Source organism: Protobothrops mucrosquamatus, unplaced genomic scaffold (assembly GCF_001527695.2).
Source record: "Protobothrops mucrosquamatus isolate PMUCROS unplaced genomic scaffold, P.Mucros_1.0 scaffold_64, whole genome shotgun sequence".
NCBI lineage: Eukaryota > Metazoa > Chordata > Lepidosauria > Squamata > Viperidae > Protobothrops > Protobothrops mucrosquamatus.
The window spans coordinates 379,261-393,894 of NW_015386140.1; the positions used below are offsets into that span (position 1 = coordinate 379,261).

Sequence of the window (14,634 nt, forward strand, 5' to 3'; positions counted from 1 at the left end):
CCTGCAACAACTTGGGCAGACACTCCAGAGGAGTATTGCACACGAGGCTAGATGTTTTGCCCACGACTTCATCAAATTACCTGGGTCCAATGACACGATCACGGTACCGGATGCAGACTGCAGACTCCAATGCTATATAAGACTCCTCCCATATTGCTGTATCATGGCCCTGATGATGCCGGACGTTTCCGGCGAAAGCCTGGCCCAATAAATTTTAATACTCTTGTACTTTTTACTCTTGGTGTTCGACCTTTTTTAATTATGAATATTCCCAAGAGTCGAATTTTTAATACTATAAACTGTCATATATATATATATATATATATTGCTTACCAATATAAATTCTGATCCCAATTGTGATTGTAAGTATACCTTAAACAGCAATGTTAAAAAGGAAATAGTCCTGAGAGTATAAAGCCATTAATAATGATGCAAACAAAACATAGAATACAAGCTCAACATTTAATGCAATTATATTACTTTACTAAAGAAAAAAATACCTAATAGTAATTTCTTGATTAATCACATTTAGAAACTAATTTACCAAAGGATGTTTACAAAGTAAATATATGTACAAAATATGTACAAAACAAATAATAAAGTACGAAAAAGAAAATAATTACCTATAGGAAGTTAATGGTATGTTAAATTCATTATCTGGTAGTGCTACTCCTAAGCATTTTCCATCTTCAAATATACTCAAAGGAATTGAAAAATGATTCTTTATCTATATAGAAAAATAAAAAGTTTGTGTCAATCGACCAAAAATAACTATGTCACAATATCATTTCATCTGCTAATTAAATCTCTACTCATCTGAAAAATACAATAAAATTTAACATTTAGGAATTTAGGAATATGTGATATCCATTTTATAAATACCTTTACAAAATGTTTTATCCTTGCTCTGATACACATAGGAAAGAAAACAATTATTTTCCCAAACCTAAGATTGTTTACATCTATAAATAAAACAATCCCCAAATAATTAAAATACTTGAGAGATTCCCACTGATCAGTAAACTTTAAAAGAAAATATCTCACCTGAATTGGAGAACGTACAGTTACTATCTTGCTCCCATCAACTGTATCAATTTGACAGACAATAGATCTTACAACACCTGAATCATTATGTCTAACTCTGTACAAGCTCCGTCCCACTTTTGTTAATGGGATCTGGTCAGTAGTAGAATGATTCTGAGGAGCTAAAAAATGAAGACAAAAACATTATCAAAAATGAAGCCGACAGATCTCTGTGTGGCTATGAGACAGAAGGAGGGAGATATAAAAGTACCTAAGTTATTTGCAAATACATAAATATCATAAAAAAAGAATTTAATGTCTCAACAAAATGTTCTTTTGTTTACATTCACTAATTTGAACAAGTGCTATAATAAAAGGAGCTTTAGTGTAACTGCTATTCTTCCTTTCCTAATTCATTCATGCAATTGTTTTCCTCTGCCAAATCAATGTTATTTTTCTTTCCCATAATCTAAATTGAGACATAATTTTAGAAAAATATTAGTTACAAGATTCAGTCACAGATATGTGTAATATGTTTGATTCTGTTGTACAAATGAATACTCATTTGTTCATTTTCCCCTGAAAAATTAATTAGATCTTGGAAAAACAGCTGTTAATGTAGTATATTCACAATATTATTGAATATAAGCCATGAAGCAATAGCAATAGCACTTAGACTTATATACCGCTTCACAGTGCTTTACAGCTCTCACTATACTGTTTACTTAGATTGCCCCCAACAATTTGGGTTCTCATTTTACCGACCTCCGAAGGATGGAAGGATGAGAATTAGCCTACAATACTGCATTCTAACCGCTGTTGATGAAGCAATATTATTTACACTCAAAGCAAGTTTTTACATAAATAACTAGCAATAGCAATAGCACTTAGACCAGCAGCTCCCAACCTTTTCTATACCCCGCACCCCTAGAATATATATTCTTACAAAAGTTCAAAATAACGGCAACAAATTATGCACATGTACTATACTTTTGAAAACCCAAGTTTTCGCACCCCCTGGAATATTGTCTCGCGCCCCCAGTTGGGAACCCCTGACTTAGACTTATATACTGCTTCATAGTGCTTTACAGCACTCTCTAAACAGTTTACAACATCAGCATATTGTCTCCAACAGTCTGGGTCCTCATTTTACTGACCTCGGAAGGATGGCAGGCTGAGTCAACCTCGAGCCAGTCAGGATCGAACTCCTGCCTGCCATGCATACTGCAAAGTTAGCCTGCCATATTGCATGCTAATCACTATGCCACCAGTTAGAACTACATACCGTAGATAGTTACGAGGGCAATTCGGAAATAAACCTGTTTGGTTATCAATGAGACACTCATAGATACAGAACTTTTCTTATACACATTAGAAAACTATAACATTATATTATTTTTTGATATAATCACCATTCAAATTGAGGCACTTGTCATATTGTCTTACAAGATTTGAAATTCCTTGGTAGCAGTCACTTGACACCACATCTGGGCTATAAGGGGATTATCAAAAACATCCCAACAGAACTGCTTCAAAAGTTCTTGGGTGTGTCTAGCGGTGTGTGGGCATTATCGTGAACGAACACCACACCGGAAGTCAGCATGCCCTGACACTTGTTATAGATGGCTCGTCTGAGTTTTTGTAATGTTTCACAGTAGACATCTGAATTGATGGCTGAACCATGCTCCATAAAATTTCACTAGCAGTACTCCTTTGGCATCTTCACATTTGGCGGTATTTTCTATAGCACTTCTGTTGTGGTGTTGGTTCATGATAATGCTCACCCGCACACCACTAGACCCACCCAAGAACTTTTGAAGCAGTTCCGTTGGGATGTTTTTCATCACACACACCCCATAGCTCAGATTTGGTGCCAAGCAACTGCTACTAAGGAATTTCAAACCTTGTAAGATGTTATGACAAGTGCCTCAATTTGAATGGTGATTATGTCAAAAAATCATGTAATGATGTAGTTTTCAAATGTGTATAATACAAGTTCTGTATCTGCAAGTATCTGTCATTGATAACCAAATGGAGGTTTATTTCCAAATTGCCCTTGTATTTAAACAGACTTAAGTTGTTTTAAAACTTTTCTTTTAATTGCATCATATACATTTAGATGTTTACTAATAGACATTTCAGGTATACTTACTGAGCCAGATGTAGAATACCTTGCTGCTTAGAGTGGTCATTGCTGTGAACTGGTCTTGCTCACTTTTAGTTCTGATATATTCCATATTTAGACTTTGCCCATCTTCAAGATGAAATGAATTTGCTTTTGGTTCAATATTAAGAACGCTGAAGGATTCACTAGGCAAAACAGTGGTGGAGACGCCTAAGGAATTTATTAATACAAAAGGGGCCCTATCTTTTTTGAATGTTTCTGAAGTCTCAGTAGCTGCTTCTGCAAATGCCTAACAAGAATAATAAATCAACAATTTTTCAAATTAGTAACTTTTTCTATAGATGATTTTCTTCACTTAAGGCCCAAAATTAAAATTTCACTTACCGTGCCTAGATTACTCAACATTAATAACCCACATTTGGATAAAGTAATGTTTAGTTGATTTTGAGAATAAATAGTTATTATTGTTTTATACTCCGGCACTTTATAGTGTTCTTCTTCTGCCACTGATTCAACAAAGGCTTTTTTGTTTTTCTTTTTCATCTTAAAGAGAAAATATTTTGAACATGTAAAATTAGCAACAAGAACTAGAAAGTTATCTAAAGTTTAGAATGCTTTGTAAAGTTAGCCTAATTTATTAAAAGTGTTGTTAAATAATACAAAATCGTGGGAAGAAATAAATATATCTTTTTTTAAATTATCTTTATTACAAGTTTTTTTAAAAACAGAAGACAATACAAACTAAACTAAGAAAAGAAAAATAAAGAGTTGATGTACTAAATAAAAATAAAAAAATAAAAAATAAAAATTTAAAGAATTGTCTTTTGATTTTCATCGCAAATACTAATTTAGCAATTGTTCATTCCCCAATAAGGTTACATATTGTTTCTTCCTGTAACCCATTCCTTATTCATATACAAATCCATACAGTATTAACATTTCAGTTCTAGTGCCAGCAAAAAGGGTACCTAGAATTTTATAGAAACGTGTTTTATTTTTTAATCTTGGTCAAGCAAACCAACTTTGTACTACTTCCTTTTGCTTCCAATAATTAATTTATTGATGTTGCACGATTTGATCTCTCTTCAGTTTTTTTCTTTTTCCCATCTTAAAGGCTTCTTTGACGCTGTAGAAAACTTTTTTGGTAAATATAGTAAAGAATCATAATCCAGATCATTCTCTTTTGCATTTTCACTTTAAATGTAATCTCTATCTTATAATGCCCAATTTTTTAAATTTTTCCTGCATATAAACAATTTATTTTCTAATTTTTCTGTATGAGGTTCATTTCAACTGTTTATCTTGTAAATCCTTGGTATTCTTTTTCACATCTGTAATTTCTTCTTTAACATCTTTTGGATAGATTAGACCCATAGAAACAGACATCACTGCTGACACAGTCAGTTTCTATACCCATTCTTCAAATATCTCTTGCAGTATTTCAAATATCGTACATTTTCTGTCATTTTGTCCCAATGCTGACCAAAGACTAAAAGCAAATCTTTCTTTTTTATTTTACCTTTTGTGTCTGGAATAAATAGTCCCATCTAATGTCCAACTTCTCAAAGTCTCAAATTTTTGTTATGAATTTAAATAGACTAAACAATTTAGTTCTCATGAAAGCATTATTTATTTATATAATTATTTCTAAAAATTTTTTTAGCAAAAGTCCTAGTATTCCAAACTTGTCTGGTCTCTTAATCTGTGTATAACTTTCTTGAATTAAAGTCTTATTTTGTTTTATACTGTTTATTTCAAATTCTTTAAATTCTTATAGTAAATTTTTCTTTTTTTCTAGAATGAAGGGAAATTCACAGGTCGTTTTTATAAACTTGATTTGAAGATTTTAATAGTCTGAAGATAGTTAAATAGGTAATTTCCAAAACTGATTAGAAAATGAGGTTACCAAACTCAGAGATCTTAAAAAGACTCTGCCATGGTCGAGAGAATGTTTTCCCTTTTTACCCAGAGCTCTCCTTATTTGCAGGGGACCAGTCTATTTGCTGCTACTTTGATCATAGCCATGACATTGTCTCCGCTTATTTGGAGATGTGCTAGCTCATCATTTCTCACAAGAAAGTATCAGGAGGAAGCATAATAAATATTTCAGGAACATATAACCTGTTTGGGAATTTTGGCTTCAACTAACATATTGATTACAAAAATATCAACATATGTGTATTTGGAACAGAGAGCTGAAATATAGTGAAGCATTTTAATAGATGCAGTGCTTTCAAATGCACTCAACACAATTAAACACAATCTTTGTAAGCCATCAAAGATTAGAATGAAAGGAAGATTTTGGATAGCCATTTAAGTATGTAACATAATATATAAAGTTACTGGAGAGAGATAAACCTGTGTGCAACAAAAATATATTAATATTTCACAGCCATATTCTTCCAAAGTAGAGTATATAAGAATAGAGAGTTTCAAACTGTACTTTTTTCAGTCCAGAACACAAATTACTATGGAGAGTTTAAACAGTCAGTGGACTTTAATACACCTTTATATTTGCTTTGAAGTTAGGAATACACTGAATTAAGTTTTAAAACAAGGAAACATTTCTACTCAAAAGTAACAAGGAAAAGATAATTCTTCTCAAATAGGTTTAACAAGTTCATATATTTAACATTTTTATTACAATGATATATCATGATGAACTTTTACTATAGTTGTTAACATATCTATCCCTACTCAAGTGAAATTATAATTCTAAACCATACCTTTAATTCTAGAACCCATGGTCTGAATTCATCACTGTTTTCTACTTCTAGAGGCTCAAGTAATGGTTCCCAAACACCAAACATTTCATTGAAATAGTGTACCTAAAAATACAAATTAGATGAAGTGTGAAAATTAGTTTATATCAATTTGAAAGTAATGAAATGAAGAGCAATAAAAAGAGATAAATACATTTCAATATAAGAAGGAGGAGGAGAAGGAAACTGGGGGAAGAATTTGAAAAAGACACAACTCATTTTAATTTCTTCCTATATCTTCAAAAAGGCCACTACATTTTTACCAATCTACTGAAGCTTTCCAATGAGAACCTATGCATAAGATGGTTTGCATATTTAAATGCTATTTATATTTCAAATTTTACAACAAGATCTACATGCCTTCTGAAGCGAAAAAAACAACTGTTATAAAATAGCAGTATTTTAATGTCTAAATCTAAGACGTCACTCATACATCCATACACAGATATTAAGTGTTTTTCCATAACCTGCTTTTTGCCTATTCTTGAACTAGTAAAAGACTAAACTAGCATAATATTTGCTATCTAAATTAGTGATGTCTGTCTTGCCTCTATACTCTCTTTCCTGGCTTGTCCTCACAGTAAAGCCTTGATTTTGGATGTTTGTACAGATAGTCCTCGACAAAGTTGTAAAAGTTTAAAAAGGGTCAACATATTACTGACCCAATTTTGAAACTATTTGTGTGGTTGTTAAGCAAGCCCATTGTTCACTATGGAGTGTTTTTGCCAAAAACTGGAAGGAAATGATGGGTTTTGGCAAAAATGTTGTAAATCAGTCACATGACCGCAGTATGCTGCAAACAGCCATAAAGGCGGGCCTGTTGCTAAGAGCCCTAAAAGTAGTTGCATGATCATTGGGGTGGGGAGGGGGGGGAGGGTGTTGGAACTTTGTAACCAGGTTGTAAGTACCTTTTGAGGAGTTTGGTGGAACTTTGAACAGTCATTAAATGAATGGTCCTAAGCTGAGGACTATTTGTATTGTGGTAAGATGGAAGTTGAAAAAGGCACTAAAGATATGCATCAATGTAAAGATAGTTTAACAAGCACTATTCTTAGTTTAATGTAGATTATTCAACAGCTATCTGGTGGTAACAGAACTTTTTGCTGAATTTAAAATAGTAGGGAAAAATGTCAAGTAACATATTCCACTGCATAATTATTTTTAAACAGCCTACAAGGTAAAGCCTGTTTTGAACATTTACACTGTTTATTCAAATAACAGAAGCGTACTGACCTCTAGTTCAAGACGTGATGAGAGATTGATTAGACTACTCCAATTTTTGACTTCTCCAGAAAATGACGATTTTGCTGAAAGCATTGGTACTGTTTTGTGACCAACTCCAGCTTCAAGAGTTATAACAACAGTTTCAATTTTCATTGTTAATGACTCTCCTGTTGGAATTAACTCAGCTATGGAAGCAGGATCTTTGTTTTCAATGGACTCTTCAAGAAACCACATTTTTAGATTTTTAATATTCTTCTTATCCCAAAGATCTGGCGGTACTGGGCTAAGATCTTTCTCTGCAGTCTCTTTGGTTGGGAAAAGTGCGGATGTGATAGTTATAACTGTATTTATGATAATAGGTGATACCTGATTTAAAAAAAAGAAAGAAAATTATGGAGTTTACAAAATTAGAGAATCAAGAAATTACTAAAATATTACATGTAACAATATAAGGAGAAATATTTATGTTTGAAATAGACAGGACTCCACTTTAAATTATTATATAACATTTACTTAATACCACAGTTAGTTTATACAAAAAAATTCTATTTCAGTTTTCCCATAGCTCATAAGACTAAAAATATCACTATATTTAGTCTCAAGTTTAATATAAATGTACAAATATTTAATATACCTTAACAGTTAGGCATTTTATTGACAGCTCAGCTTTCTGCGGTTCTTCACCTGACTGCATCATATTAAAGAAAAGATCACATGGTTGTAATACCTGGAATCAAATAATAAATAATTTAATATAAATATTTGCATGTTAGAATGTAAATTTCTTCAGCAAAATGGTAATATGTGTGGCAAATAAATGAAACAATGTATTTAGAAACTGATTTCTCTGTGATCATTTGATAGGAAGCAAGTAAGCTTTCATGAAGTCAATCTGCTGCTTTATGCATAATTTTTCATTTATATAGCTGCCAGCAGTAATAACAAAAATTATACACATAATTCCTAATGTCAGAGTATGAATTGTACATGCAGTACCAAATCATGGTTAGAGATATGGCTATAGATTAAGATTGGACAAAGTCTATTTCCAACAACACTGCAAAATCAGAACAGCAACTTGTTATTATTGATGGTTCTTCCATCAAGCCAGGATAATTTGCTCTCAGTCATGATATTATGGTTTTAATTATTGTTAATGTTTCATATATAGCCCTGCTTCCATAGAAATGTTAGTTGTTATTTTTTACTGACTGTATGACTTTAAACTGAATTACTGATTGCAAAGTGTAATTGGCAGAATGAAACAATCTTTAAGCCAAGCAAGCAAGCAAAGAAGCAATCTATTTATCTATCCAATTTACCCATCTCGCCATCTTAATTACAAGAGAGAATTTGACTATTGTGTATAGATATTGCTACATATATATAGCCAATCCAAGTGCATTGCTTTCACATGTAATTGCATAGTATACAGCAGATTTCAGTTTTAGATCAAGTTATCTTAAAATCTTACCGTGGTAATATTTCCTTTCCTCAGAGCTGGAAAAAATGGACAAGCTTTCACATTTATATCTTCAACAACAGCTGTCATTTTATACATTCCAGGTGCACTTTTTATGGAGATTTCGCACTGTGCTGTAGCTACCAATGCAGAAGCATCTTTTCGAGTTAAATCAGCCACAAACACTATGTCAGGATTTTTAACAGTAAGATTTATTTCCATTATAGATGTTGACTGTACAGGAGCTAAAAATACAATGCATAGAAGATTGTAACTATATCTTTTTACTGTCTAATGTATCTATCTCACTAATTCTTGCTTTTACTTAAAAATGTTGAAAAAATTCACAGTAAACAATTTGATTGACAGATTATGTAAAATATAGGGAAAACAAATCAAGTTCTGGCAAAACGTAAAATGGAAACCAGAATTTAAATTAACATTGGTAATTAATATAAATCAATTGGTCTAAGATTATGTCAAGTAGTATCTTGCCTTCTATATCACATGGTTCTACTTTAACATTATTTGATAGAATTGTCAAATCTGTTTTTCACAGAAAGCATAAGCCTTAGCCATGATAACCATGATAACAGTGATGGCGAACCTTTTAGAAACTGAGTGCCCAAACTGCAACCCAAAACCCATTTATGCATCGTCCAGTGCCGGGTGGGTGTGGCCCATTGGGTGGGCGTGGCTACCGTAGTAATGGCAGACTGGGTGGGACTAAAAAGTTCAATCAATCAATTCCAACTTTGCAAGATCTTTTTTTTCCCGCGAAAAGTTGAAATTGACTGATTGAACTTTTTTTTTTTTTGCACATGGCAGTGGAGGCCTAAAGCGAAAAGGTTTTATAAAACCCAGCTGAAGGCCTAGGACTGGGGCAACGGTGCACATGCCCACAGAGAGGGCTCTGAATGCCACCTCTGGCACCCGTGCCTTAGGTTCGCCACCACTGTCCTATAAAATTATTGACTTAAGAATGCATTAGCCATTTTTACGAAATTTATCAAATCAGTAAAGATTACATTTTTCATGTATCCTTAAGAGTGCAAGTACTAATGACTTTACCTACTTTTATCCAAAATTTAATTGTTTATATGATTTTATGGAGCTGACTTAAGAGTTTCTAGGTATTAAAATATAATTAAGCAAAGTAGTTATTAACAGAATGTAAAATGTCTTTCATCACCCCCCCAAAATCCCCCTTCCTATGAATAATTATGAAAATATTCTTTTTACCTGTAGATCTGTTTATGTGTTTGTGTACTCTTTAGATCTGTTTGTTATGTGTTTGTGTACATCTGTGTGACTCTTTAAAGAGTCTAATGTTGGACTATCAAAAAGATTTTTTATAATTATTTCCATTAAAAAATTGTAGTGATTGGAAAACATGCTGCCTAATAAAGGACAGCTTTATAGTCTGTAGTATGTTTTTTTCATTTATTTTGATAGCTGTTAAAAAATTTCAATACTTCAGCTTTAGCAAAGATTAATGTTTATGAACTTGGAACGAAAATGTTCATTGTAGATTTCTTGCTTCTATCTTCATTTTACTGTACTGGATTTAGAATATTTCTACTTCTATATAGCAGCTATAAATAACAGCGCATTTTCTCTTTTTTCACTTGTAATTTAATAAACAATGGATTTCAAAATGATAACTTACTTGACATTTATTTCACAGGCTTTAGAACATTCTCTTAATTATCCGTTAGGAATTTCAGACAGCCTTCTTAGAAACAAGAATGATAGTACAGCAAGTAATCATATAACCCCTTACAATTATATTCAATTCAGCAAAAATTGAATGTAGGAATATAACATAAATTGAAATAAAGCATAAATCTGAATTGTGACATAAATTTACTAAGTAAGATGCTTATCACAACATCATGCAGACAAAGTTACAGCCTCACAATGAAGCCAAAAGTATCAACCAGTACCTAAAATATATTAGTACCAATTACTGACCTTGTTCCTTTGTAGCCAAAGTTTGCCTGAAATTTTTATTTGCAGCAGCGCTTTCAGCAGTAGCATTTAGAAATATTTCTGCAACAGCAAGCAGAAACTCTACACTAGCACAGAGATAGGTTTCCTCAACAATTGTGTCCACAACAGTGGTGCCATCTCTCCCCTGTTTATAGCTTATATTCACCATGACTTTCTTTTCAGATCCATGTTTCATTTCTACCATTCTGAAAGACAAGTTGACAGAATAATAACATATAAAACATAATATCAATAATAAAAGATAATCTTAAATATAGCTCTCAAATCACATAAAATCATGAAATCTGTAAATTTATCCATCTTACTATTTGCTCTCAGTTTATCATTCCATAATTATTTAAATAGCCTTTGAGAAACAAATATGTTTTATGCCATCTTTTAAAGCTTTATATACATTAAAGTTTCCTTTCATATTTTAATCCTCTCACATTTCAAATTGTTATAAAAGAAAATTTTAAAAAATATTCTGGCCAAACCTAAAGACTACATTTGGAATGATGAATATATTCAGTATATCAGGGGAATTTATATCACTTTTATGAACCTTTTAAAAACTTTTAACATGTCTACATGCTTCATCTTTCAGGTAGAGTTGCTATATTAAACCAATTTTTAAAATTTCTTTTGGATTATATTATTTGGTTATTTTTGTCTGCTAATTGCCTTGAATTTCACAGGTATGGAAATGCAGAGTACAATAATTATATATGCATACATATTCATTCAACATTTTTTAACAGACCACATTAAGGCATAATCCAGAAGGAAGTGAGAAATAATATGGGAAAAAACAAAGATGGCAGATAAGGAAAAAAACATAGCTAAATCTACTTTGTATTAATACTATACACTATACTTCTCCATATTCTTCTATCCTTGCAAAACTTTATTATTTATAGAATATTCGTTTATCAATTTGAATATTATCTAAACCTTCATCCGAACACGACCGAGTATGTACAGTAGTCCACTGTATTTGTGAGATGGGTGACATAGTAAGTTAGTAGTAAGGCCACAAATGTGATTTCTAAATTTTGAAACTAAAAATATGGTTGAATCACTACTTTTTGTATGTAATGAAGCACACACATATACAAATGGTTCTAAACTGATTTAGATGGCAATGGGCCTCTACATATTTAATGGTAGTAATTCCTATTATTCCATCTAAAGTTCCACTGAGCAGAAGAAACAATTTCTGCCAGTTCATCTATCCTAATAGATCCATAAAATACTGCTCTAATTGGGAGAACTTTTTGAACAATAAAGTAACATAGTAAATTTAGATGGAATGAAATATCAGCAAGTATCTGGCCCCCTTCCTTCATCAGAAAACTCCACTGGATTTCATCTTTTTCCATGAATGCATGTACTCATATTCCAAGAATCAACATCCAGTATCATTAAACCAGCTAGAAGTTCTAAACTTCCGATGCAACTATATAAAATGTGTAATTTTATACAGTTTGACATTAATTATGAATTTGCCTTTACTAATTAAATTCAAATGTTCAGCCTTTTGGAGGGCGAGTAAGAAAGGGTGCCAAAAAAAAAAAAAGGCTCTCAGCAAGCTGTCCCAAGTATTAGCCGCAGTGAAAACTACACATCTCTTTTATATGCAGTAAAAATAATTTGCATGCGTTTAAAGTATCATTTTTTTTTACTCACTTAACATTTAAAGCACATATTTTTGTTACTGTCAACACAAATATTCAACATAAGTTAACAATTTCAAGTTTTATACTTTTGGAAAAAAATGAGCACCTTGGTGAAGCCTTCTGTACAGTTTCTCGTTTATCATCTAAGGTGCAATTTGTTAACTTAACTGAAGCATTCAGTGACCCATCTGATAACATCTTGACAGCAGCAGCTATTAACAGTAATTTAAATTCTGCAAGTTTCAGACTATTATCTCGTTCGTCCTTAACTTGAGGCTGTTTTGAAAAGAAAACAAATAATTTAATACAGTACATTGCTTAATACAGTAAACAATTCACACAAGAAATATACAAATTATCTTCCTTCCTTCCTTCCTTCCTACCTACCTACCTACCTACCTACCTACAGTACCTACCTACCTACTTTCAAGTCAGTCTTGACTTTGGCAATTGTTCTGGACAAGTCATTGCAATTTCTTAGAAACATTTTCAAAATTTGTGTTAATTCCTAGCAAGTGCCTGGATTGATCACTTTTCTTGGAAGGTTTTCTGGAAGTGGTTTGCTATTGCCTCCTTCCTAGGACTGAGAAGAGAGCTGACCCAAATTCACCTAGCTGGTTTTGTGCCTAAGACAGGAGTACTAGGTCTCACAGTCTCCAAACCACTGCAATGCCTCAACCACTGCACCGAACTGGTTCTTCAATTTCTCTTACTAGAGGTGGGCATGGGTCGTGAAGGATGTGTGGGGTTGTCCAAGAGGTGCCACGCAGAACAGATAACGTGCACAGGGAAGTGGCACAGGTCACAAAGGGCACATGGTAATGTATAAGAAATGGCAGGTGGGTCAGGGAAAAAAGCAGGAAGGGTGGCATGGGTCAGGGAAAGTGCCCTAGAGGACAATGCAGGTCAGGGAGCACAAGGGGGGAGTGGTATAGGCTACGAAGGATGCACAGGAGTTCCTTTGTTTTTCCCTCCTTCCCTTTCCAGCAGGCAGACAAGTGGCTGCTGCTAGGTGGAGAAGGGCATGAGGACTGGTAACCTGTCATGGACTGTTGAAAATGAAGATCAAATGACCGCAGCAGCAGCAGAGTAGCAGCTAATAGCACTAAAAGAACCAAAATTCCCAAATTTCATTCCCAGATTTGGGGTGCATTCTGTAAGTTAGTCAATTTGAGATACATTGATTCAAAATGTATTGGTTTTATGATGCAATAGGGGTCATGAGGAGAATTTTAGTAGAATACCGATGGCATCTTAAAGTTAACAAGGAGGAGAAGCTGTATGTCAGGAGTTTTCAATCTTGGCCCTTTTATGGCTTGTGGACTTCAACTCCCAGAATTCCTCAGCCAGGCATGCTGGCTGAAGAATTCTGGGAGTTGAAGTCCACAAGTCATAAAAGGGCCAAGTTTGAAGACCCCTGATGTAAGTTATACAAGATTTCAGTGTGTGCTTATATATTTCTGTATACTGTTATTTCCATCTATTTTTCTTTTGTAATGGATTGTTGTCTTAAATTCAGGTTGTCTTTCTTTCAACTAAATAAGAGACTGCCTAAAATAGTTCTGAACAAACATACATAGTCTATTGTGCTGCATAGGTGGAATTGATGTGAATTAGATAACAAGCACATCAAAAATATGGATTATGTCCAAATAATTTAGTTCTTTTAATGAAACAGAAGTTTTTCTTTGATAAGTACACACATTCATCTTTTTACTGTTAAAAAAAGTATTCATACAGAAGATCAACAAAAGAATAAAACCTAATTCTTCATTGTCCAGCAATTATCACTGTAGAGTTTTTTTATTTCCTTACTAGATTTGAATGGATAAATGCTTGCTCCACTGCCTAACTATCCACAAAGTAAGATTATGCAATTATAGTAAGCTAGTTGAAAATTACAATAATTTAATTTCAAAGAATGTATTTTCCTTACTTGCTTGGATTGTGGGCTGTACAAAACTAGAGTCAGGGAATCAAACTGGAAATCTAGTTTTAATGTTGTTTTTACTTTAACAGAGGAATGCATTTCCACCACAGCTGATGTCACCACCGTTGTTCCAGCTTTAAACATTAGAGACATAGATATTAAGCATCTATACAAAAGATATATTAAGTATCAAGAAAGTAACCCAGAAAGTAACCCAGAAAAGTAACCCAGAAAATTTTAAAAGAGAAATACTTTTCACTGAATAAACTGTATTAAGTACTATTGCTATTAAAAACTTTCACCAGAAAAATGGTTTGCAGTATCCAAAGTTGTAAAACTCTCTTAACATTCAGATATTCAGGAATAGTCTGACTGCATGCAAGGAAAGTGGGAAGAAGTATGGTAACCCCATTATTCTTTCACCACTCACCACATGT

At 33.0% G+C, this 14,634-nt stretch overlaps 1 protein-coding gene across 1 annotated transcript in view; it reads right to left on the bottom strand.

Annotated features, from left to right (window-relative positions):
• The window catches only part of VPS13A (vacuolar protein sorting 13 homolog A), a 118,347-nt gene that overhangs the window by 42,653 nt on the left and 61,060 nt on the right, over positions 1-14,634 (bottom strand). The window contains exons 36-46 of the mRNA XM_015812644.1: positions 14,204-14,331; positions 12,374-12,543; positions 10,571-10,794; positions 8,609-8,841; positions 7,769-7,861; positions 7,144-7,500; positions 5,875-5,976; positions 3,533-3,691; positions 3,176-3,437; positions 1,045-1,205; positions 624-727 (exon numbers count right to left, since the gene is read on the bottom strand). Coding sequence (XP_015668130.1) covers positions 624-727; positions 1,045-1,205; positions 3,176-3,437; positions 3,533-3,691; positions 5,875-5,976; positions 7,144-7,500; positions 7,769-7,861; positions 8,609-8,841; positions 10,571-10,794; positions 12,374-12,543; positions 14,204-14,331 — 1,993 coding nt within the window. The remainder of the gene's footprint in view (positions 1-623; positions 728-1,044; positions 1,206-3,175; positions 3,438-3,532; positions 3,692-5,874; positions 5,977-7,143; positions 7,501-7,768; positions 7,862-8,608; positions 8,842-10,570; positions 10,795-12,373; positions 12,544-14,203; positions 14,332-14,634) is intronic.